Source organism: Antrostomus carolinensis, unplaced genomic scaffold (assembly GCF_000700745.2).
Source record: "Antrostomus carolinensis isolate BGI_N321 unplaced genomic scaffold, ASM70074v2 scaffold1958, whole genome shotgun sequence".
NCBI classification, from domain to species: Eukaryota; Metazoa; Chordata; class Aves; order Caprimulgiformes; family Caprimulgidae; genus Antrostomus; species Antrostomus carolinensis.
Window position 1 is genome coordinate 43,368 of NW_010334836.1, and position 26,691 is coordinate 70,058.

At 42.0% G+C, this 26,691-nt stretch overlaps 1 protein-coding gene across 1 annotated transcript in view; it reads left to right on the forward strand.

Annotated features, from left to right (window-relative positions):
- ARHGEF28 (Rho guanine nucleotide exchange factor 28) overlaps nucleotides 1-10,764 on the forward strand; it is a gene marked incomplete at its 5' end in the record, with an annotated part of 52,032 nt that extends 41,268 nt beyond the window's left edge. The window contains one exon of the mRNA XM_010174303.2: nucleotides 10,604-10,764. Within this exon, the coding sequence (XP_010172605.2) occupies nucleotides 10,604-10,764 (161 nt within the window). The remainder of the gene's footprint in view (nucleotides 1-10,603) is intronic.
- Nucleotides 10,765-26,691: the final 15,927 nt, after the last annotated feature.

The window sequence follows — 26,691 nt, forward strand, 5'->3', positions numbered from 1 at the left end:
AAGAGTCTTGCTTGGGAGGTCCATGTTTTACTCAGGTAATATCTGTAGGTGGAGACCTAGTTGCATGCCCCGCTTTAGTACATTAAAAATGTTTTGTATACATTTTGTAATGGAGTTAGAGCCTGAAATAGATGCACAAGTATGAATAAATAATGCATTCTAATGGCTGGGAGAAGCTGTTTATGGATGATCAAATTTTGCAAGATACTGAGTATGCAAACACACCCTGTAAAATCATGTAGCTGAATCACCAAGTGTATCTGTCTGGCTTATTTTGAAAAATACAATCTCATTTTAATTATTTAGTATAATACTTTACATATTCCAGGAAATGGCCTGTAGCATGTTGTGTAAAAGTAATGAAGTCTTAGTAATATGAAACCTCCTCAGCAGCATCTGCTGTTAAATATTTATTGAGAAACTGGGGAAGATCGTCTGTCTGTCTTTTACTGGCATTCATCACAGGAACACCTGATTGCCTTCCACATAAATTATATTAGCTGTAGCCAAACTGCTGGAGGAGATTTCATGGAGTATCTTGTTCTGCCTCCCCAAATGCTACAGAAAACTTTCCTTTGGGTGTAAATTTTTGGTGGGGCAGTAGAGGGGAGGAGCCTTGGTGCTGGTATGGAAGTTGGTTTTAGTTTAATCAAATAGGAAGACTTCCAGCAGTCACCTGCTGAGATTCCTTGAGTGTCCCTTGGAAGCTTGATCTAGAGCTGGAACATAAATGATACAAAAGTAAATGTGATTTGGCTGTATTTGTTTAGGGACTGCCATAGAAAAATCAAAGAAACTCATGAGCCTTTAAAAGTCAAAGAATATATTCTGTGTTAAAGAATACATGACAGACTAGGAAACTAAGAAGAGATTTTTTTTTTTCTTTTTTTAATTGAGCTTGAGAATTGCAGGATAGTTGTTGCTGACAGGAAGAACTGCAGCAAAGCTGTGTCCTATGCAAAGGAACTTGCCATTACAGCACAGTGGGAACAGGAAGGGGATGAAGGTTTAAGAAAGGCTTCTGCGTTAAACACAGGCAATTTTGAACTGAAGGTGAAAATGAATGCAAGAGGGTGTTTTAAAACATAGCATCACTTTTTTTAATGCTGTGGGGAAGTGGTAGGGTGGGACCTGTGCAGAGCTGCAGTGCATGAAGCGAGGTGGTGGGAAAGTACCAGAGGAAGTCAGACCAAAGCAGAGCTGGGGTCTGCAGAGGCCCAGATGCAGGACTAGAGGCAAAGAAAAGTTGTAGTAAAGGCAAGGTAGAAAGGGGTGGTGATGAATTCAGGCTTAAGGGTAAGACCAGTGTTGCCCATAGCAGATAGAAGTGGGAGCAGAAGAAAGGAAAGTGAATCCAAGTGTGTTCTGTGCACTCAAGGAAAGCACTTGACTGAAGAGATGAAAGCATATGGTCATTTGATAATTGTGCTTTTTCTGGCTTTGATGGACAGTTCTCCCTTCAGCTTTTGTGCAAACTGTTTTCACAGCAGTTTTATATTCACAGGACATTTAGCAAACAATTAAAAAAGGCATCAATTTCAAAATATTTGATCACACTCCAAACCTTCTTCTGCTTACAATGCAAAACTTGAGGAATGTGCAACTTTTCAATTTTTTCCATTTTTTTCAATGACTGCAAGAAGGCTTTGGAAAGGGTTGCACAGGGCAGATGTGGAGTCCCCATCCCTGGAGTTATTTAAGAGTCATTTAGACATAATGCTTAGGGACCTGGTTTAGTCAGGGACTTGTCAGTGTTAGGTTAATGACTGGACTCAATGATTGTAAAAGTCTTTTCCAATCTAGGCAATTCTGTGATTTTGTGAAGAAAACAGCAGTGCATGTACTTCCTGCCAACCTAACTAAAAATGGATAAAAATGTCTGTGCTAATACTGAAACTATTTCCCTGTGTTTTGAGCTCAAGGGAGAACAAGTATCTCTGTGACTGTCAGATAAGAGGCTTCTCTCAGGTGCTGACTCTTATAGTAGTGCCCATGTTTTTTCCTGCATTAATCCACAAGCAGCAGCTTCTATTAAAGGATAGGATTAGCATGTAATTGATGAAACAGGTGTTTTGCCTTATTTTTTTGCTTCTGCAGCAGTTCTATATATTGGTTTAGTATTCCTCTGCCACTACAAGTTTTGATCTCGTCAGCTTTTATGAGTAAGAAGTGATGGATCTGGTCTGTTGTTGGGGAACTACCATATAAAACCAAGATGCTTAGGAGGAGACTTGAGAGTGTTTTATAAATAACTTCTGCCTTTACAGCTTTTGTAGAGTTGTGCCTTTCTGCTACTCAAGGAAGCATTTTCCAAAGTCCAGAATTGCACTCCTTTGTGTTGCACCTGAAAGACTAGCCAAAAGCTGGGGACTAAACCGAGTATTTGCCAAGGTCCTTGATTTAATGCTTATTTCAAAGCAAAAGTGTTGTTTTAAAAAAAAACAACAACCAAAACCAAACCCCAAACCATCCATAGAATATGAAGCAAAGCTAATCAGTACAATAATGTCTGTCTGTGGTAACAGAGAGCTCAAAAGGAAAGTTTTGATGTGCAAATGTCCCCTTTTGTTTCAAAGGGATTGAATTCATGTGCCAGAGACACTGTTTTTCCAGGGTTAATGCTAACTGTTTCTCTCTTTGGGAGGGAAGGAGAGAAAGCTTAACCGCAGTGTTTTACCTGCATGGTGCAAATTGGGACAGCAGGCAGTGAAGGCTTGGGGATGTGCTGCCTGGTGGCAGAAAGGGGGGCTGCTTTCATCATCCAGGAATCTTTGGAAAAACACTGTTTGGGTCTGTAACTTTATGGGATTTCCATTTCTCCAACAAACGGTCAAGCAGGAGCATTACCTGCTGACCGCACTTTGTTTTGACTTGAGCCTGCTGGCCAAATGTCTTCTGCAGATTATGGGTTGGAGGGAAACAGTTGCAGCCCACTTCAGATACACTTGCATTAGACACCCCAACAAAGAGGCTGTGTGGGTTTCCACCCTGTCAGCCCGCAGACGAGTTGCCCCTGCCCCAGAGAGGTGCCCTGGGCTCGCTGGAACAGTGGCCCTGGTGCCAGCAGCTGGTCACATTCCTTGTGATCCTATGTAGGAAGGGTGTTCTTGGTGTTTTATTGTTATTTTCTCTTGATCATTTGAGTGCAGCTGTGTTTAATGAGCTGGAAAAGAAGTAGGTCAATAAAACATGTGTTCATTGTTAGCAGAATACCTGTTAGACCATGTGTGTGTCTGTAATTGACCATCTAAAGCTTCAAAGCTTAGCACAAAGACAATTTAATAGGGAATTCATACCTAAATAAATTAATATTAAATAGAAGCAGAGAGCTGGCAGGCAGTATGCCCTGCCAAGGTGAGACTGTGGGTATTTATGCACAGACAAGTTATGATTTCAAGTCAGACCTATTTTTAAGTCTGTTTTGTAGATACGCATTAAAAACCAGCATGCCAAAAGTAGTTTAGAAGCTGTGTGCTTTAAAGCCAACACAACTGATAACATAACCCCATGTCAGTGGGTTAAAATTTTAAATAATTTCAATAGGGGCATGCTATGAACTTGATGAAGTGGTATCACTGGCAGTGTCTGAGCTTGAGATGTTTTTAAAATCTTTTCTTGGATAACGCCAGTGTTAGAAGTAGTGTGTTTACTGGGCTTTAGTAAAAGAAAAGATGGCTGCTTCATCATGTTGACTCCAAAACGTGGAGCTTTAAGACAAGTATTGAATGAGTTGAAACCATTATGGAGCTTTATGATAAAACAGTTTTGGTGGAATAAATGTAAATTTTGTCTTAGCCAAGAATTTGGTCCAACTTCTCTAGACCAAAATTCTTTAAAGAATTATGAGGCAGAACCTGTAAACTGAATTGCATTGTTTTACCTAAGCCAACAACTAAACAAAGAATGGAAACATGCAGAATAGTGGCATTTCCAGTAATTTGTCCGTGATCAAAAATCCAAAGTACAGGCATGAAGAAGAGTTATGCTGCAGACCTTATTTATCACAGACTTTAAATTATTTCTGTTATCTGTGTTGTAACAACCACCGCCCCCCCCCCCAAAAAACCGGTAAAAACTGTTGAGAAGAATTAGTGTAGGATCTATTGTGATCTAATTGCTCATCTGCTTTTTGTGAAAAGACCTCTTATTCATGAAGGTGGTGTTTGCCTAACAAATGCAGCTGCTGCTTTTTCATGGGGTTGGGTTGGTTAAAACTAAACAGCAGCATTAAAACTCTCAGATTGATTTCCTGCCTTACTCAGTTAGGTGGGGAATGGATTAGGCTCCTCTTTCCTTGGTAGGTTCAGTGTCAAAATAATTTGCCCAGTGTTTTTCGAGACCTGGTTCCAAATTCATTTCCTGCTGTGAAATCAGGTTTACTGAGGTGCAGAAGCCTAGTTTCTTGATGGTATTTGAGATCTCAACTCCCATTGAAACTGCTGGGAACTGTCCTCAGATTCCCAAAGCATATTATAGATGCGTTTTCTATACTAAGTGGTGTGAACCCGGGTGGCAGCAACGGTGTCCTGGCTGTCCCAGGGTGCAGGGCTGTGCTGCCCAGGCAGGTCGAGTGCTGCTGATTGGTGTTCTCCTTCTCCCACCCATCATCAGCTCCATAAACAACTGAACCTGGGGTATGAAAATCCATTGCAAACTAGGAAAGACTTAGTAGGCACTAAAAAAAGCCATCAAAACCGATCAGGGTGCCTTTCAGTGGAGGAAAGGGAGAGAGGCTGAAATGCCTGGAGTTCCCTGGGGAATTGGCTGTCGCTAATGAATCTGCATAAAACCACTGGGAGCATCATTAGAGACAAAGAGGTGCCATGGGGTTTACTGGTGGGGACTTTCTGTGGAGCTCCTGGGAGTTAGGCTGCCAGTTGCTATTGAACTGTAATGGCAAATGGAGAGCCTGTTATCCTTGAATTCTTTTGAATATCCCAGGCGTGATAGACTGAGCACTGTTTTTTAGGTGTCTGCTTGTGCTTTGCATTATGCATGAGTGCCAGTGGGGGGATTAAATACAGCAGCTCTGCCATTTCAAATAGCTTTGGCCTGTAGTTGATGTGTCACCTGTCAGTCCAGATGAACTTGGTATAAAAACTGGTACCAATTATTATAAATAAATGTTAAAACCAAACCCTAACTCTATATATTTTTTCAGAGGAGTAATGGTTTTGAGAATCTTTAATATATTTGTTGCTAAAAGTGGCATAGATCTTTCTTCATATAATTAAATTTTAATTTTTAAGGCGAGCCAATATGTGACACAGATCTCCGAAAGTCACAGCAAATTAATTAAGTGTATTATACAGTTTCTGTAAAATCCATGTGGTGAGTTCCCCAGTTCCTCTCCCCTCCCCCGCACCCCCCTTTTTTTAAAAACAAGGGAAAAATCTCAAGTATCCAAATCCAACCTGGCTGGATCTCAGAGCTGACCCAGCTTTGAGGAGGAGTTTGAACCAGAAGCCTCCTAAGATCTCTTCCAACTTGACTTACCTGTAATGTTGTGAAATTAGAGCTGAAAGAGAAAAAACGAGGGCTTTCTGTTAAAAACAGAGACTTGAGATGTTTTTTTTTTGCCTGGAGTGTTTCCTAGTGCCTTGCTAACGTCTTCCTATCCTTCCGGCAATCATCAGTGTGGGCACTTCAGGCTTACCTGAAGAGCTCTGATCCCCGGGGGAGCGAGAGGAGGGGTGAAGGAGAAAATCCGTGGCATTTATTTGATGTGGAAGTGCTTACATCCTATGCAACAGGCAGAAGGTGAGAATCGGTGTGACTAATGAGTTGTTTACTTGGCTTTTGTATCTCCCACACAGCAGGAGCACGGGCTGTGTTTGTTTTGGTATGTATTGATCTCGGATTCCTGCAGATGCCATTGCTTTGTCCTTCACCTTCCAAGCAGCTTATGCGATGCCACTAATCCTGTCTGACAGTGCTACGGGAGGGGTAGGGTACGGTAGTTAGGATGCAGAATGCCACTCTTGGTTTCTGTTTCCTGTGCAACATTAGCATGTTTTTATCCAGGAGCTGTGTTTCTCAGAGTTTGGACCCAGACCCGGTTTGGAGAACTGAGGCCCCCTTAGAAACTCCCGTGAAAGCTGGCTCCACACACTCCAGGCCTGCAGTCTGCTGTTATATTTAGGTTGCCTGGAAAAGAATTTTTGTTTTAGGGGGGTAGAATGTCTTGTTGTAGTTTCCTGATACCTATCCTTATGGCACAGCAGCTAAACTCATGGAAGACGGGGGAAAAAAATGATTTCTTTTTAATGTTGGATTTGGCAGTATGTGCCCGTGTGCATGAGACAATTTGTGATTTTTTCCAGAATTCGGTAGAAACAGCCTCTAACTCCTTTTGAGAAAACTGGTGAGGGAGACAACAGGGAATGCCAAGGTTTTCTGTATTTAATGAAATGGTCTCAGCTGAGATAAAAAGGAGAAAAAAGCTGGACTTGAGTGGTATTTTGTGTTGTGGTGTGATTCTGCTGGTCTGAACAGGCTATGTGGCCACAAAATGTTGAAGTGCTGTCACAGATCACGTAATACCTGTCCTCCAGCCTCAAGCACTTCCCTCTTTGCTGGGGGGCTTGACCAGCCCAACATTGAAAGAGTGGGTTTTTCCAGTCTGCTGTTCAGTTTTGTCTAGGGTATAGGTGATGCAGCTGAGGAGCTGGCACTGGCTCTTTAGGAAAGACTTACCTGGGGTGTTGTAGGAGAAGTAAATTTTGTGTAACTGAGAAGAAGTTAAAGAGTATTTCAGTTTGCACATCAACTCCAGGGGCTGGGATGTGGTGAGCTGCCGACAGCCCTTGGCCACTGGAGAAGTAGGAGGGAGTGGGGACCTGGGAGTCTCACAGAAAACCCTGTGGAAGTATCTGAGCTACAGGTCAGCTTTGGAAATCTGGGGAATATTTTCTGCACTTATATGAAGGGAAAAATGAGTTCCTTATGTGTAAATGAGGAAGAGGAAGGCTGTGGCCAGGTACAGTCACTGTCGCTTGTCCTTTCTGCAGAGGGTGCAGGAGTGAGGCAGACAAAGAGCCCAGCCCAGAGAGGAGGGGTGCAGGCAGGGGCAGTGGGAGCATTTTTGCTAGGTGCTGGTGTTGTGGGTGCTGGTTTGGTGGGGGCAGTGTTGCGTTGAACACAGCCTGCTCCAGCATCACTCGGCAGGATGGAAGGGAGCAGAAGAAAAGATAAGTAAACACTGAATTTAAAGAAAGGGAATAATACAAAACTCATTTTGTGGCTGATGTTGGCAGACGAGTTACAATCACAGCAAAGGAGGCTTATAAAAGGTTGATGGTTCTTATTTACCTGGCTCTTGATCCATACTGAGTTCTGACTGTCAGCCCTAGTGCTGCAGAGGATGGGCCTGGAGTGGGGCTGGCAAGGTTCCTGTGGGTGCCCCGGCCCCATGGGGAGCATGGGAGAGCGTCCCAGCCATCACTTTCTGGTAGCAGCCTTCCTCTGCCTTGCTGTCTGCATGGATAATTGGTTTATTTTCCTTTTTTTTTTTTTTGAGCATCCTCAGCTCTCCAAGTTCTTTAGTAGACACCAGCTGATGCTTTCAAGGCTGGTTCTGGAGGTTTGTTCCCTGTTTTGGGAGAGCATTTAAAGAGGAGGCTTCCTCCCACCATTCTCCTGCTGGGGGCCAAGGACAGACAGTTTCCTTGTGCCGCACCAGGATGCTCGGAGGAGGCTTTCTGGCAGTAGTCGCTGCTCTGTGTAACAAGAACCGGTGCTGGCTGGCAGATTGATCCCCTTTCCCCACTCTCCCTTCACCTGAGGCTGTTATTACCAATTCTGGCAAGTTGTTCCATCCTTCCCGAGCAGCTGCTCTCGGGGCGCGTAGCGCTGCCGCCTGCGATACCAGCTGGTCTCCTGGCTTGGCTGCTTCCAGCATGGCACCATGCAGGGAGACAGCAGGCAGCTGCCCCGCCGGCAGGCTGGGGACCCCCGCCCTGGGACACATTGTGCTTTTATTGGGCAGAGCCTGTGTTGAGTGCCACCTGAAGTGCAGCCAAAACCAGCCCCTTCCCTCCTCAGTTGGACTAAGCACAACCTTTCAGGCTGAGAAGCCACTGGAAACCCCCGCAGCAGCTGGGCTCTCACCTTCTGGGTGCTCTCCTGCCATTCAGGTTCTCCAGAAGCAACAGAAAGGGGGGAAGGGGCGGGGGGAGGAGAGAATAAAAAAAACTAGCTAAACAAGTGGTAAATAATTTATTTTGATAGTGACAAAATCTGATTTGTTTTTCCAGAATGCTGACAGTTTCCACTGCTCATCTCTGTTGCTTATGAGTTGTAATAGTTAATGAGAAATGGTTTGGAGACAGCTACTGTTATAATTGGTGAAGCAATTACTGTTTAGTTTTGATGGTGGAAAATAACTGCATGTAAGGTGTTTCTCTTTCTTTTCAGGGTTTTTTCAAATTTGTAATTAGGCTTCTCCAATTATGTACTTTGTAAACTTTGGAAACAGATCTTTCAAATAAGCACTTACTACCTGGTATTCTTATGCACATAACTTTGTTAACATGAAGAGACTCACAGGACTTAAACAGAATATTAATGTGGGTAAAATTACTCCAGAATATGTATTTAGAGGTTGAGGACCTTCCCCCTGAAGTATTCCATTTCCATAAAGAAAAGCAGACATAGGGTATTTCTGGTTTCTTCTGCTGCTGCAAATTTTATTCTTTTTGATAGCCATCTTTTTCTAATACAGCTATCAAAAAGAAATAAATGCCAAAAATCATCTTTAACAAGGCAGGGCTGTTCGGGTAACTTAGGGAGTCAAATCCTGCTGTGTTACATATTGCAAATAACTCACCTGTGATCAAGACTTTCTCTGGATTTCCATCAAGATTGAAACTTGATCCTTTAAATCCCATGTAAAACAGTAAAAGAAAGGGATTTTGTGATTAATTTTCCTAATATCTTGTGTCATCCCACTATGACCAAGCACTGCTTGTGTAAAAATACCTTGTCCCTGCCACCAACCCTGCAGTCTCAGCTGCAGGTGTAACATAACATGTGGTTTACGTTGGGAACTGAAGCCCCAAAGCCTGTTTGCTTCCCTCAGCTGTGTGAATATCAAACACGAGAAGACACTGAAGGCAGAGGCAGCGATAGGATGTGCTCCCACATGCCCATTGCATAATCATCTCCAACTGCTCCACATGCCCTGTGAGAGCAACCAGGGAGCCAAGGCTTTGCAGGGTGCCAGCAAGCTCGTTTTTACCTTAAACTCCCTCAATGAACAAGACTGATGAAAGCCAAATGTGCTGGGGGAATGCCAGATGTGGGCAGGTGTCATTTTAAATTGCCACCAGTTAGAGCAACACTGTGTGTAAAAAACCAAATATCTCCTTTATAATAGATTTTCATTGCACATACACGTGAGAAGGGGTAGAGACCAAACCAAGCATGAAATGTCTTTTTATCTCTCTGCATATGAATGACCAAAGCACAAAGGACCCTAGTGCTGAGTTTGCTTGCTTCTGGCCATTATCCATGCTATGGGAGGGGTGCCAAGCTCCCCTTCTTTCTGCATAGTCCTTTTTGCAGAGGGGAGAATGAAAAGTTAACCTTCCTGACATAATAGCAGAGGCTGGTCAGGTGAATATTACAGTGAAAAGTATTGCAGCCTGTACATTGCAGACTCTTCTCATCCCTAGATATAAGGACATGCTCTCCCTTGTTGTGCAGATTGTTCTTATGGTAAAAATTGCTGTGCAGAAATAAAGATGTAGAAAAGACAACTGCTAAGGTATAGTTCCTGATGGCCTGAAGTGGATAGAAAGCTGACTAGGGAGGAAACTGTGGTTATTATTATTTTTTTTTTTTTTAAAAGTAGTTCACAGATAACCACAAAAGCCTTCAGAGCTCAGTGCTGGAAAACAAGTACCTGATTCTCTGCATTTGCAGGAGAAAAATGGAAAGATAACAAATGAAGATCTTTGTGAAATAATTTCTTAGTGTATGGGTACAAGTATTATCATTATCTCCATGTCACACCTAAAGGATTGAGACAATAATAGACTAGGTAGTTTGTGCTAATAAACACAGACAGACTTGGTAGAAAACGCTGAATGGTTATACATTTGTTGCAGACTGCAAGTGCCAGTCAAGTAGACTTTTAACCGGGTTTACTCAGTTGATTCTTTTTCATCCATAAAAAGAGTGCTTGCAAATAAAATTCTGTGTAATGAGGGGAACTATATTAATTTTACAATTGTATTATTACTAATAAAGGTACTAATTATGTGCTATATGTTTCCCTCCAGCCCAACTCTTGACAGCATTTATGCCTTTCCATTATTGTGTGTCTGGTTAGTGAAGTATGGGTATAAATTTATTTTATTGTACAAATAGTGACAGTGATCATCCCTTGGATGACAGTGGACAGACTTGAACAGATTTCAGTACATTTGTGTAAGGTACCTCTCAACAGACTGTAATATAATTGGTAATAGAGCAATGTTTTCCTTTCTAAATAGGTGCAGCAAACTAGAAAATGGTGCTAATGAAAAGTCAGAATTTGCTCTTTACAATGGCACAGGCAAGGCAGAAGTATTGTCATGTGTCCTTCACTTGTGTGTTACAGATCTGAATGCATCAGAGACCCAGGATCCCCAAGCAAGCATTCCAAACCAGGGATCCATCCAGCAACCACGGGTAGATGCACTGCTGCTGAACCACCAACCTGAGAACCTGCAGGATGCAGAGAGTGGAGGCAGAGGAGAGGAGAGGGTTGTTTACCTCTGATGGATCGTTTTCTAATCTCAGTAGCACTTTGGAAATATAATTTTGTTTGCTTTTCTAAATGTCCGTAATTGCTTTCTGTATGAGCAAATGGCTTTAAAGATAGTATTTAATATTCAGTGCAAGATTTTCCCCAGGATAAATATAACAATTAAGTTATTTTGATGCCTTTGTTTTATAATCTTTAATTTATGACATGATTTCAAATGCTTTGCAATAAGCAATGAGTAGCAGGGGATATGTAACATTTTTGAATTGTCTAGATGCCACCAAGAGCTGTTAAAGCTAGTGCTGTTTTTTTCTTGAGTCCTCTTTTTAAAAGGGCAAGCTGGGGGAGATGGGCCTGCTATTTAAGATTTCAGAGTATGGATTAGTAACCTTCTAGCAGTTGTGATATAACATAAGAAAATGGCAATGTAAGAATGGTGGCTGTAGTCTTTGCTGAAATGTGCTATGTACCCTTAAGTATTGGGTCATTTTCCTTATCCCCTGGCTCAGGAACTGCTCAGAAGAGGATGTTTTTTATGGTCTCAACATAATTCTGTGATTGTGAGTGTATTTTTATGTCCCAAAGCTTATCATCATTTTGGTACTACTGCCAGTTTCTGTGCAGAGATGCTGTAAATCAGTTTGTTATTGAATTATAACTGTACCTCGTTTCAGTAAGTGCCATTATGCATTAAGATTTACCAGATGAAACCATCTGTCTGGTCAAAAGAAAGGAAAGGGGAAAAATAATAGGCTTTTAGTTAACTGAACCCTTCTGAAACTCCACTGCTTTCCCATGTAGGAGCCAGCTAGCTAGCTTCCTGCTTTCAGGTTCACGGGATCATCTGTGCATTAGGCATTAAGAAACTAGGACCTGTTTCGTGCCTTTTTTGTCTTTCAGAAATATTTGTATACTCTATCGAATTGAATAAACATTCTGTGCATTTCTGCAAAACTATAACTTTGATTCATTGTCAGGTCCTCTGAAGAAGTTTGAAAACAGGAGGAGGAAAACATAAAATCTCCTTGCCTGGTTCAGCACAGCCGAAGTTGTGCTCCAGGCACCTCACCGGGCAAAACTCGGGACATGCCTGTTGGAGCAGGTGCTGGCAGCCCTCTGGACTGGCTAGGTGCTGCTTGGTGTGGCTGGTGGGATGGGCAGTGGCACAGCAGGGATGCAGCTGTGCAGCTCCTAGATCAGAGCTGTCTCACGTCTGCCCAGCTCACGGGGCAGAGGAGTGCAGGACTGCCCCTGCGCGTTGGTCTGGATAAGCCCCAAGTGCCATAGATTTTCCATTTTACCCTAAGCCTTGCATTGTGCAAAATCTCTTTCAGAGGGCAGAGTTTAGATGGTAGATATTTGTCAGCAAGGGTTTCCTAATGCCGAGGATTTTCTTCCAGGGACTGGTCTGCTATTGGGAATATTCAAAAGCAGATCTTTCTGAGTTGCGTCTTACTGGGCTACTAGACTATCTGTTCAGTTGCTGTCTTGGGCTAACAATAGAGCAACTGACCTGCTTGATGAGCAGGACCTGATTTCCAGCTGGTATTAATTGATGTGTCAAAGTCATCAGGGAAAGACTGGGCCTGCAGATATATTTTCCAGTTCCTATTTCTAGCCTTCAAGACTCTTGCTCACCTGACAACACTTCTTTAATATGTCTCCTTATAATTAAAAAAAAAAAAAACAACCCTTTTTGGAATTTCTGAAAATGTTTTACCTTCTTTACATGTCACAGTTAGACTAAAATTAAAATGGGAATGCAGCCTCTCAAGAGTCCTATGGTTAGGACAGTCCACAGCCTCTCTATTTTACCAATTCAGGGTTGCCATCCAGACAGCTTTTTGGCAAATTTCTGAATAGCCAGACCAGTTTCTTGGGATGCAGTATGTCCCAGGATATGTGCATTGCCCAGGGACCAGTGGGAAATTGGGAAAAACTAAGTAGTTTTCTTCAGAATTACTCTCTCTGAATTTTATTATGCCTTTGCTGAAGCATCTGGTACTGGTTATTGTAAAATCCAAGCTGCTGGATGGATAGCTGCTGTCCCAGCCCGGTCTGGGAATTCTCATCTAAGCGCCTTGCCACTGGGAGAGGAAGAGAGGATACTGCTTCTCTCATCAGTTTTAATAGAGGGGCTGGGAGTTGAAAAGCGTCTGGCTGGGACTTCAGCTGTTGCTGAAATTCCTTGAGTCCCCTAACATCAGGCAGCATCTTATTTTGCTCACCTGTGTTTACAGTAAAACTTCTGGCACTCAAGGAAGGTAAAGGCAGGAAACAGGTGGCCTCTAGATTTAGGTATTTTAATTGTAGAAAATGTTTAAACTATAGGCAAGTATGGTCTCGGCAGGTGCTCTTTGTAACAAGATGTATTATGCAACCCTGAACTCTGTCCATTATTTAGGCATTTCTTAATACTTAAAAGAATTTAAATGCAGCCCCAATGAGACTCATCCATTTTAACAGGCTGCATTTTCAGACAGTCAGGCATATATTAATGATTCATCTTATTTTTTAATTAGAAAAATACATTCAGAAGTTTTCCCCTTCACTTTTATGACATTATTTTGAAGTGGACTTATTTGCAAGGCCTGTTGTTTTTATTTTTAACTCATCCCATATATTGTCTTTTCTTTTTTTTTTCCATGCTTCTCAAGGCATCTTGCCTCTGAAAGCTCAAAATCTGATTTAGTAATTCATTTCAGTGTTTAAATTAAAGGAGCAGTTGCTGTAACTGCAGTCCTCCACTGCACTGGGCTGGACTTTATCTTTGTTTTTTCTTTTTTTAACTTTCTTCCATCACTTAACAAAGGGGGAATTTCTTTACTGTAATACCTAGACTTTGTCCAGCATTTTCTCCTTAATGTTGTTGCATGCTAGTAAAGCTGTCATATCTAACAACTCTGAGAAATTTTTAAGGGAAACTCAGCACAAAGCTTTTTTCAGCAGATCTGTAAAAATTATAAAGAAGGAATTAATGAAAGGCTCAGGCTTACGGTGGGCTGGGCCCAGAACCTTGGATTTATCCATTTGGTCATTTACAGAACAAGGACAGACACTTCACTTGGCTGCTGTTTGGGTATTAAGGTAAACATGATACTTAGCTGCATTTTTAAGAGATTAGGCTCTCAGCAAAACTCCCCAGAGACTGTTTACTAAGGTGATTTTAAAAAACCCTGTTAATGTTTGCCATGTAAGGAACAGGAATCATTGTGCTTACGAGTACTCTGTGGGCTGCATTAATTTATATGCCACCCATTTAGGTTAAAAAATCCAACTAAGATTTTTTCACCACTTCTTAATCAAGTAGGTCCAGATTCTGTAGTAAGGTGCTGTAATGCCAGTAAAATTATGTTCCTGGTGTTGTTCATTCAGAGAAAAGCAAAGATGCTGTGCTGTGGTAAGTAACATGTACAACTTGCTCTGACTGAATTTTGAAAGCAGAGGAGAGTTGCAGGTGAGGCAGTTTTCCTTATGCATTTGATGACAAATGAGAAAATAGCATGTCTACTCAGATACCTTCTAATGAATATTCTTTTTGGAAAGAATTCCAACTCCAAATCCTTCCCATCCAAAGCCTTCATGGCTGCCTAGTTTGTATCAGAGAAGTAGAAACAGCATAGACTGTGGAGTGTTAGCATACTGTAACAGGTTAGATTTTAGGTCTGCTCTTTCTTACAGAATTGCAGTTGCTTTGTGCCTTTTTTTTGCCAACATAAATGGATGTGTTTGTTGTTTTTTTCATCCCTAGTACAGATCTGTATGTAGAGGCACTGTAGAAGTAGCTGTGAATATTCTTGGTAATCGTAGTCATAAGCACAGCTACATGTTAATCCCCAAAATAGTCTTCCTCTCTCACTTGCTGCCAGGTTCTGAGATAAGACTGTGAGGATGGCCTGAATTCAATGGCTTGAATTTTGCATAAAGGTTTCCTCTGGCAGGCTGATGTGAAACTAGAGTGTTTAATTTCTTCAATATAAAGGAAAAACCTCAAAGGACAACCTTTCTGACATTAATCTAAAGTGTTTTCATCAATACAGCCCTTTGATCTGCAAAAGTGCATCAGACAATAGAGTATTAGGCTTCTTCTATCATGAGATCACCAAAGACTAAGAGGATTTTGGAGGAACTTGCAAGTCTTTTGAGGGCCATGGTGGTGAAATGGTCCAGGTACGTAATCTGGGAATATCAATGTTTTTCACTGACATGCAGAGCAGTTTTGGCAGCAGCTCTATCCAGGTCAGTAGCTGGCTAGTTGGCCCAAATTCCTAGAGCTGTGTTTCCTGTCCTGGGGATCAACTAAGCAGAAGTTTCTTCCTCTTTTCCTTGCTCGCTCATGTTCAGATAAGGATGTTCCCACCTACATGGAAGGGCTCATCAGGTTCTGAGGTTGGGTCTTGAAATATTCTGGGTAGAAACCAAGAAGAGAGAAAAGAAACATGAAAAAGGCACTCTGGGTATAGGGAAGGCAGGAAGAGTGTCCCCTAGCATGGGATGCTTTCTAAGCTCCTTAATGGAACAAGCTTTTTTCTTCAGAGAAGAAAGAAAATTGGTAATTATTGCATTGCTTACTTTTATGAACATTCCTCTCATAACAAATCTTACACTGAAACTAAAACACAGCTATTCTAATTACTAAGAAAAAAATTAACTCTATCCTAGCAAAGCCAGGACAGTTTGCTAGACAGATAATTGGAGAACTAGTTAGATGCCATGTTTTTCAAATGCAGTGCCAGATGGAGCAAGGATCAGATATTTACAAAAGTGACAGTGAAGCATACAAGTTGGAACAAAGGATTTATCCTATGGAGGCTGCTTAACAGACCCAAGGGAACTTTCTTATCAGCTTTCTGTAAAACTGCCAAACCATGCCTACAGGAGCTATGCAGTGGTGTGAACCTTTCACTAGCCCAGGTTACCACTGATAACAAAAAAGCAGGGATGAGCAATCCCATCAACTGAAGATGGCTTGCCAAGACCAGCATGATTCCTCTGCCCTCCTGTGCAAGTGAACAAACAGAACACCTGCATTCCCTGTGTTCAGCTTGTTACGGATGCTCAGGTCAAGCTGTAGACCTACTCCTGCTCCTCTTGAGCAGTGCGAGAAACATGAGAAATTGGTGTCACTCCTGGTTAAAGTAAGTAATGCCTGACTTGAAATGAAAATTTTCCTCTTTTTCTACATTCACAGTTGTCCTAGCATTGCTGAATGAATGCTACAACAAACCTTTGTAGGTCAATTAAAAACTCACCAAACCAGGCCCAATCCAGATACAGAGGCAGCCCAGAGGATGAAAATAGCTTTAATAGTGCTGACTGAGCATCTCCTGCTTCAGTCAGTGCAGGGTAACCATTCTTATCGTCTGGGGCCTCTCTCCAGCTTTTGTTGCTGTTGACTATGTCCTGGTGTCCTGTGTGTGTAAGAAGCAAGGTTTCAGAATGATGTACTCAAATTGTCAGTGAAAAAGAAAACATCAGGAGTGAAATTGCCTCTCTGCTAATGTTGCTTTCCTTTGCAGAGTCCCATGTGACCAGTTGTAATATGATTTTAAACGTGTGCAGCCACCAGATGAACTGACAAGGGGGCACAGACTTAATAAAATAATCTCCCAAATGCAGGATACTTGAGGAATATCAGAACAGCTTGTATCTCAGCTGGACAGTGCCAATGCTGCAGGCAAAGGAAGGACTTTGAGGATACAAAGCTAAGGTGTGGCCTCCTTTGAAGCACATGTCAAATCAGTAATTTACTTTGAGATCTGTCGGCGCTTCTAGATGCCCTATGGACAGAAAAAGAAAAAGCTTGCACATAGCTGTATCTGTAAGATTCCCTTCCTTCTTCCAGATGGTTTGAAGACTCTATCCCATCATGGAAATTATGTCCTAACCTCAGCTGACCTTCATTTGGTATGTAGACTGCAGTCATGCAACACATCTGGGCAGTAAGCCATGAGACTGTAGGAAATCCTGTTGCCACTGTTGAATGCTGTGGAATACCTCTTAAGCACATCAGACTACCTTCCCGTTGCTTCCATAGGAAGATTTATTAAGATAATTTTCTTTAGTTTTAAGTCCTCAGTAAAAGTCTAAAGGTCCAGACTAGAGAGCATGGTTGGTATTTTTCTGAGTCTGGCAAGCAGAACTTTTTACTATCAGGTGAAACTCAGGGGGGCACAAGAGGCAAAGCTTGCTGATGGCTGATGCACGGTTTGGGAGTGAACTCCCTGAGAAACTACAGGTGCTCACTAATGTTGCAGGTGGGCTACGAGGCATGTTCCTCCGGATGGCCCTTAACAGATGGTGGGTGCAGAGGGAAGAGTTTCAGCTTGAGACTGGTACATGGCTGTCAGCTGGATGGTGCTGTCAGCTTGGTAATCCAGAAAACCTGGCTGTGAGAGGACCAAGCCATTCAGTGCTGCTAAAACTGATGCCACAGGTTATGCTGGGAGCCAGCTGTATGTTAAACTCTGCTTTGCCACACAGTGGAGCAGTGGGGCTCTGGGGAGCCTGTGTGTGGGTCAGGTTTGTCCCTCCAGTACTTAACCTGAGGTTGAATTGTTGTGTGCAGGTTGTAAAAGGTGGCTTACAGCCTTGGGAAACCACTCCTGGTGTGTAAAATGAATGCGGGTGCCAAAGGGTATTTCACAATATGAAGTAATTATTGAAAAAGGGTAGGGGACATCAGCTGTTTGGTTCAGAAGTTTCTAATTCTGAATCCAGCTGTTCTCATTTGGTTTACAACATAATTCTTCAGAGAGATCAGGATAAAAACTTTAAAGGACAATATATCAGCATTGCATGAGACCATCAAAAAGAGGGAAAGTAGTTTAATTTATTTGTAAGGGGTTATTCACTTCTGCTTGTCCTACAGGCAGGACTGCGTTAGAGTCTCATGAACTAAAAACCCCATGAGATGGCTGGGACTCTGACATACTCCTCGAATATTCTGAACATGACTTTACAGACACCGAACTAAAAATACTCTGGGAAACTGGGAGCTCAGAACATCTGGGCAACTGAAATTCCCCAGAATGCAATCCTTCCATCTATAATTTCAATTAAATGTAACTCAATTAGTGCTCACCACTTAATTTCCCGATTGCCTTCTGATAAGCAGAAACGTTTCCCTAAACGTTGCTCAGATGTTTCCAGCCTATTATTTCTGCAGCTTCTGTCTGTGTTTCTGGGGTAATTACAGAGAAGGGCCTGAACATAAAAGAGATCTGAAGGTTGTCAGATATTTGGACCATGCAGACCTGAATCCAAGCTTGAAAGACTCAGACAAAATGCTGCATTTCAACATGATGTTTTTCAAACTGACAGACAAAGCAAAATGGACTCAAAAATAAGTGACTGGGGGAATAAGCAGTGCAAGAAATAGTGGAAACTGCTTCTTCTGCACAGTGTTCAGGGAGCTGCTGATGAAAAAAATCCATATAGGCATTCTATGAAATGACATTATTACAACAATAATTTGTTATTATTCAATTGTGCATTTTGTTAACTGTGATTTAGTATACAATTACATTACTAATAGCTCTAGTGCTGAAAGTAAAGCTGAATATGATGGGCTGGGATTAATATGGTGCAAGAATTCACAGCCAGGTAGCAAGAAGGATTATATCCGTTCGTGGAAAGGAGGAGGACCCACAACTGACAGAGAAGGAATGTGAGATTGCACTGTCTAGTCTCACTGGAGCTGCCAAACTCTCTTGGAGGTGCCAGGTCTTGCCTCTAGGTTCGTTGCTATGCTGTGACCGCCCCCCTGCACAAAACCAGGATGGTCTGGGCCCTTTCCAGCAGGCATCTTCCTAAGGCTGGAGGTGTAAACATCTGGGGATCTGGCCCACAAGCCTGGCCCATGGTGGTGAGGACAGTTTCCCCATGCTGATAGTGTCCCCTCTATGCTAAAATGGGGATCTCTTCTGTATTGCAGGGTAGCTGTGCACTACATGTATCCCATAAACAGCTTCACATATATTGGATGCTCTCTGTTACATTGCCATTTCAGCTACTGTTAAAAGACATTTGACAAGGTTATGAAGTAGTGCCTTCTGAAACGCAGCATCTCTGTGCAAATTCAGAATTCATTTGAATTTTTACAAAGAAACAAGGGTCACGTATGGTTATAATAACCAACATGTGTGTTGTTTAATCTTCAAAGCAAGTTTTACCTTTAGAGTTCCATAATTTACTCAGTAAATATTGTGCCTTTTACTTCAAAAGGAAGCAATAATTAGATTATCCCTGGACTCAGGTTAACATTTAATTTGTACATACCTTCAGAGCAACATAGTTCTCTGCATACAATAGCAAAATAATTCTTTTTAACTCTGTGTGCATGCTGTCAGTGTTTAAAGTTGTAATTTAATACCCAGAGGAAAGATATGGCATCATATGAGATGCAAACATGCAGACCTTTTTCCAAGCCAATGTGCCCCCCATCCACTTGTCGCTGGTGCACAGTGATGACCTGAACCCACCTGCTCCTGCCTCCTTCCTGCCTGCTGCTATACTCAAGTCCATTCTCCAGTCATTTGTCAGGGGTTTTTTTTTTGTTTGTTTGATTAGTTGGGGTTTTTTTTTGTTTTGTTTTTTTGTTTTGGTTTTTATTTTGTTTTTTAATACAGGGATAATTTGCGGGTTTATCAGTTGATAACTAGCAGGTGTCATTCTGCCCCCTTGCAGCACCCTGCTCCTGCCCAACCAAGGGAGCCTGGCCTGGGGACACAGGGATCCTCTGCCAGCTCTTCCCCACAGCTGTCCCTGGGGAAGGGGCTTGCTGGGCACATACGAGGTGGAAAACAGCAGGGACAGCTAGGACTTCCCTCTTTGAGGCTGGCTGAACAGGGTTTATCCAAAGAGCCTCCCAGTGCCGTGCTGGCTATGGGAGAGGCTGGGTTGGCAATAGGTTGCTCCTGGCCTTGGGCTGTCAGGACTGCGACAGAGGGGCTGAGACAAGCTTTTAATTCCAGGGAAGCAGAGGGTCCTGACACCTGGCTGGCAGAGCAGCCTGACACCATGGTGATGGAGACATCCAGTCTGGTGCCTCGTTCAATGTAGCTAGAGAGAATGTGACTGAAAACTGAGAATGGGGGTCCCTTGCCCACCCAACAACTTAAATAAGCAGCTCGCTCATTAGCTGTAACAGCCACTGTTACTCCAGCCCCCTTTAGGTTTTAAATAATGGGGATCACACCTTGCCAAAACACATGCTTCAGCCTAAGCTGATAAGATAGCTGGGCTAGAAAGATAGGAAGTATGCCAAGGAAATACCTTCTTGCTATCAATAGTTTCATAATGGCCTTTATGAGTTGCAGGCGCAGCACTGCAAAATATTCCTATTCATTTTCTGAAGCCTGAGAGTTTCTTTTAAACATAAAAAAGTGGTGATGGGCTTCTTTCTAGGTTTTGAAAAAGAGTGTATCTGCTTTAATGTGACTTAGCTTGAACACCATTATATATTTTAATGAGGTAATGCATGAGGAGGGGTCAAGTAGAGCAAGGACTCGTTCTGTTCCCATCAACACTGACACTGCATTGCTAGCACAGAAGTAATTCTGTGGCCATAATTTGAATAAAATATGTAGTGTAAAATGCTCTATTGAATATTCCAAGTCAGAGGAGTCTGTTGAGCATTGTTGCCATGGGGACTGTGTGAAGATTGGATTAATTAAGGCCTGAACAGATGCTGTAGAGTATGTAGTGTCATTTGTGCTTTCTGCTTGTAATTAACGTGCATGTGTGGGGGGTGAGAAACAAGGGAAAAGAGAGATACCCACTTTAGTTTGTATGTGACAGCTTTTCAGGTAAAATTAATTATTGGTATATGAAAAGTGATACTTCTATGCATGCTGAAAATACAGATTAAAAGGAAAGAAAAAAGAGACTGTCAAAATCAGCATCTAGCTGGGTCATCATGTTTCACATGAAAATGCCAGAATCAAAGACAGAAGCTTCCCTCCTTGTTCCTACAAAATTCAGGAGTTCAGAAGAGCAGGCTCACTTGTGAAATAGATTAAGATTAAAGAGTAGCATCTAACGTTAGCCTAGAAAGCTCAAACGTATCATAGCATTTATATGCATACATAAGATTATGTATGCAAAGAGAGAGAGGATAGCTTATACACATGCATGTCTATGTAAAGTTAAGTCCTCCTTGCTGTTTTACAGAAGTCTGTTGGGTACTGATGAGCTCAAAGGAAGCACTGAAACATCATTTCAAACCCCTTTCCTCTTGCTGTGCTCAATGAGCATTTGCTCTATTGCTATAGCAGGGCTTGAGATCTTTTAAGATGGTGTCAAATTCTTTCCTCTTTGCCTAAGGATAAGGAAGTAGTGCCCAGTTCTCTAAGTGCTTCAGCATGTGCCCTGAGCTTCACAGGGAAGGATTTTTGGGCATAAGGGACCACACACAGGGGAAACATCCTCCGAAGAGGGAGGTGGTCCTGGTGGTGAGCTTCTGCTCTTCTGCAGCCACTGCTGTTTGCCCTCCACCTGCTCATGGAGAGGTGTACAGCTCCCAATTTTCAAAGCCTCATCCAAAAGCAAGATGGAGGAAAAAAGTCATAAGCCATCCCATGGAAAACATTACCTGAACTTGGTCTTCCGAGACTTTAGGAAGTGGGAATGCAGTACTCCAGAGCAGCCATGATTGATTTGTGAATAACTGATTGCGCTGGGACTGCTGCGAAAGAAATGCAAAAAGTGCTCACAGTGTTTTCTGAGAGTATTTAATTGAAAATAAATCAGCTTCTCAGGACTGCACACATTTTCTACAGTGGACGACAAATCTTTGCAGTGATTCCAAGTGAAATTTTGCAAAAGCCCATCAGCTCCATATTTTAAGAGGACAGAAGTCCAGCATTTCTTGATTAGAAAATGTGTTCCTACTATTCCTAGTAGTAAGACAAAATTAATAATTTTCATCTAAAGAGGCAGAGGGCAAGAGCAAGGATGTTAACTTACTGAGAGCTATTAAATAAAATGTTTCTGTGACACAATTCGCATCCTGGATCCTATTTTAAAAATTATTTTCTTAGCACTTTTGGCGAAGTTTCATACCTGAGTCTGCTGTTCATATAGCAATCAGGTACTTGAAATACTTATTTTTAAAAATAGAATTATTTGTAGTGTAAAACTCTCTGAATCATCAGTGTGACTGAGGAATGAAAAGTGATGGACGTTGTTTTCCATTGTGAGAAATAAGAGCCACTCTAATGAATGCTGAAGCATGTCTCTTTCCCAGGTGCTCAATCCTCTCTCTCAAATTTGCCTGCTAAATCTGCTACATTTTCCACTAATTTCTTAATATTCAGGGATTATCTCAGGTGCTCTCTTGGGAAATGTGGCTTCCTTAGGGTTATGGAAATAATTAGAAAATATTACAGCCTGCTTTTTGAATGAGTCTAGATTTATTTCTGTTTTTCTTGTTGCTAATAAGAGGCTTGCTTGTTATTACTTTGATTTAGAAAACTTTTTTCAGAAAGAAAAGTACAATCTAGTCCACAATGTCAAAAAATAAATCTTTGAGAGAAAGTTGAAAAATCAACAGACATGGCTGAATGGTTTTGATCAAATGAATATGCTTAAATTAAACATAGATAACCTTTTAAATAGAAAGGACTGAAATAGACTCGAGGTATCGATTCAGCTACCATGTCACGAGGAAAAGTCAAAAATTAAATGAACCATCTATCAGGAATGTCTCCAGATTTGTGATGAAATTCAAGTGAGTTTAGTTCAAGTAAATTTGCCCCAGTCCTGAACCTTTACGCAAATGAAACCTTTACCATTTCTATAAGTATGTGTAGACTTGCCTCTTTAGACACATAGAACATTTTAATCCAGAGCATACTTTCCTAATATACTACTCCAGCCTTTCCCTTCATTAATAGTTTCTGAACACATGTATTTAGTTACCAGCTACTTGATTTCAGTGCCAATTTAGATACTTTCTCAGTTTTAGATAGATACCTAAATACCATTTTGCCCCTGGTCCCTGCTCCTTGACTCTAGGGTTTTATATGTTGTTGGCTGATCTTACAGTTATGTGCCATCTTTTTCTGTCAAGAGCTGTTTTTCCCTTTCATTAGTAATACACAGTGAAATATTGCTATGTTTTAATAACAATTACATGAAAGCCTTCCTACAATTCCATATTAGATCACCTTCACATACCATTCTCCCTTCCTGGCCTTCAATTCCCTGAGTTCCTTCATTGTCTGTCTTCCTCAATGGAATGATATCTGAATGATAACTCTTGAAATGATCTTTTGTATCTGAAGGTTCTTGGAATATGCCAACACCAACCAACACCAGAACCTTCAGAAAGGTATAAATCAACTAGCTGGGACATTAGGCAAAATGTAGCTGTCACAACCTCAAGCCTCACGTGTGCTAAACTCCCTTCTCAGGGAGTTTAGCACACAACATACAGCTTTGTCTAAGTGTTGATGGTATCCAATGTTGATGCTGAAACAGAGCTTGGACATTTGCATCTTCCATGTCAAAAAAGCCCAGGGCTTTCTCAGGAATTGTTTCATGCTAAAACTATTGAATAGGGCACGGATAGGCACACATGTTCTGTATTTCTGCATTAATTTATTTCCCTAGCAATTATTACTGAGTTTATGACTAGACTTATTTAGCAAGGCTTTTGATACAGCTTCTCCTATCACTCCTGAAACCAAATTGTGCAGAGTATTTGTCAATAAACATAAATTCAAAGTCTTGCATCTGTGCTGGAGTGATGCTAAACATCAGCAGAGGCTGGAATCTGGGGGATCCAGTCTGAAGGGACCTGGAGACACAGAAAAGGAGTGGCAGGACCCAGTGGACCAGTCAAGCTGAGTCAGCAATCTACCCTTGCAGTGGGGTTGCAGAGCTGCAAATTCAGCACTGTTAGCAAAAGCATAGCCAGCAGGTCAAGGGAAGCAATTATTTCCCTCAACTGAATACTTGTGAGGCTATTTCAAGGACACCATGACGAGCCTGGGGACCCAGTACAAGACATAAATTGGAGACTGGAGTTTGGGGGTTCAGAGGAGGATGGAGTGGATGCCATACAAGGAGAGCCTAAGACAACCTCGATGGCTTAGTCCAAGGAAGAGAGAGGTGAGCTGGGATCTTACTGCTGCCTTCATCTGCCTAATGGGGGATATAGAGGCAATAGAGCCAGACCTCTTTCAGAGTTGCCCAGTGAAAGGACAGGAGGCATGAGATGTGAATAGCAGCAAGGGGAATTCCTACTGCATTAGAAGGAAAAACTCTGCACCATGATGGGGGACATACATTGGGTCAGGTTGTACAGAAAGCCTGTGGCATCTCCATCCTTGGGTACTTTCAGAATATATCTAGCCAAGACCCTGAACAACCTAACTTAACCTGGAGTTAGCCCTGCTTTGAGAAGGAGGTTGAACCAGTCACTTCTAGAGATCTCCTTCAACTTAAACTACTCTCTGATTTTGTGACAATTACTATTACAACTATCCTGTCCCATCCCATCTACTAGCATATAAAAGCTTTATTGTCACAAGAGCACTGGTGTTTTATTTGGGTTTTGCCACCTCTGAAAGAGGTTTTTTTTTTATTTGGGTTTTGCCACCTCTGAAAGAGGTGGCAAAATCAGAATCAGAATTTCTGTCTTAGAAGGCATATAACAGATATTTACTGCTGTGAACACACGAGTTTCTACTCTTGTTTCAAATCCATACTCTGCAATTACAGAGTTATTTTCTATCAATACCAGTCTAGTGGTCACCGTTCTTTGCCCTGGATTATAACACACACTCATTGCTCTCTGTAGGGGATGTTATGCAACTGTGTTACCTTAGGTATTACACTGAAAAGGAGTTTTGCTTTGCTGGGTTATTAGTTTTGCTTCACCTTCAGTTTAGCTGATCTTCTGCAGGTGGTAGGTTCAGGAGATGGGCTGGAATATTTTTTCTTAAAATATTCTTCTTGGACTGAAGAACACAAGCCTTGGCTTTACATTCTGTCTAGAAATAATAACCAAGGCAACTGAGGATCTGAAACATGATAAACATCAGCCCACATTGTTTCAGTTGTTTATCAAAGTTACAGAATAAAATCTGAGCTAGCATAGAATTTGCTGCTGAAAACCTGTGATCTTATTAGGTACTTTTGCACGTAAGCTATGATGCATACTCAAAGCAATCTGTGTCTCTTTTTTATCATTTAAATCCTAATAATTATTTTTTAAACACAGAGGATTGAATTTCAAGTTCTTTCACTTGCAGTGATGCATAGTTTGAGGTTATATGGGGTTTTCTTTAAGCTTTTTAAGAAACCTATTGAAATGAAGGGGAAGACTCATTGGCTTTAATGGGCCCAGGACAAATGCCCTTGTGAGCGTTTGGGAAAGGTGCCAACCAGACACGCAGGTGTCCCTTTGTTTACCAGGAACAGAAGCACTAGCAGTGCAAAAGCCATTGCCAGACCACATGTGTAACCCATGGGGATGACAAAAAGGATAGGGATGTTTGGTCCTTCTTCTGTTGACCTCGGTGGGGCTACCCAGGACTGTTGCCCGCAGCCACAGCTCAGGGGGAGATGAGCATCTGCCTCCCAGGAGCGGCTGGAGATCCCCAGCTCCCATCTGGAGCTGGCAGAAGGGGATGGAATTGTATTATTTAATGACCAGCCAGACAGCAAGTAAGGCATTTCTTTTCTCAAGGAGGTTAAAGCATTTGGCCATTGCTGCTGGGGCTGGTTCAGAAAGGCAGAGCCTGAGAGCTGGGTCTAGCACTGTGCAGCAAAAGGAATGCCAGATCCTGCACGCTGAGTGTTAAGACAGCTTCTGGGGACAAATTTTTCAGACTTCTGTCACAGTGTGCACCTTGTACACTGGGAATTAGCACATAGGGATTGGGAGATGCTGCTAAGGGTCAGGACATGTCAGCAAAGACTCCAGCATTCGGGTACTGCACTGTTCTTAGCTGATAGTTGAAGATTAGGCTGTAGGAATGGATGTGGCTTATTAGTAAATAATAGCGGAGAGGAGATAATGAGAGCAGACTTTCTGACAGACTGCAAGCAATTAGTAACATTTCTTGGAAAATCAAATCACCTCTGATATTCCTTGGTATGAAGAGCAGGATGTCAAGGCTGTGGTGACCTGAGATGTTGTATTATTTGTTATTTTCTATATGTTTTTTTTCATTAATTATGAAAGTTGGGGCTTTTTTCAGCCTTGCTAAAAGAACGAGCAAAAGTTAAGGGAGTCATGTCTGACATCTGTCACATCTGTGGATGATGTACCCATTTGTTCAGTTTCTTGACTCTCACTGCTTCTTTTGATATTCTAGTATCAGGATCTTTGTTATTTTCCCTGCTGACAGCAGGAAAAATTTGGAAAACAAAAGCAAATGACAAACATTAAAGATTAATGGGAGTCTGGCTAATATAGCTGCATACCTCCCTCCTCCAAGCCCAAGTGGAATAAAGATGTAAGAAAGTGAGAAAGATGGGCAATTGGTTTAGTGATGGGGTATCATTCAACTGTCCATGTACTAGAGGAGAATGAGGGACCTCATGAACCTTCCTGTAGCTGCAGAAGGGCAGGCAGGGAGGCATCTGTCTCATTCCTGACTCATCCTGGCCATTCACTTTGTGACCATTCTCCCACCACCAGTGCACGCTGCCTGTGGGAACCATGGGCTGCGATCAATCCCCCTTCAGGTTGCAGGGTTACCTGGATGTCTTGCTGCAGAGCCAAATTGGCTGCAATTGCAGTAGCAAGGAAGCTCATTTCCATTTTGAGCACAGGAGTTGAGGAAGCATGGATTTACAAAACCAAGCAGTGACAAAGTTTTCAGCAGCACCCATGGCCTATCTCAGAAGTCTGGTCATATTCGTCATATGGCCGTGCAGCCAACTGTTTCCAAGCACAGAGCCATTGGGAGACCATGAATGCTTTA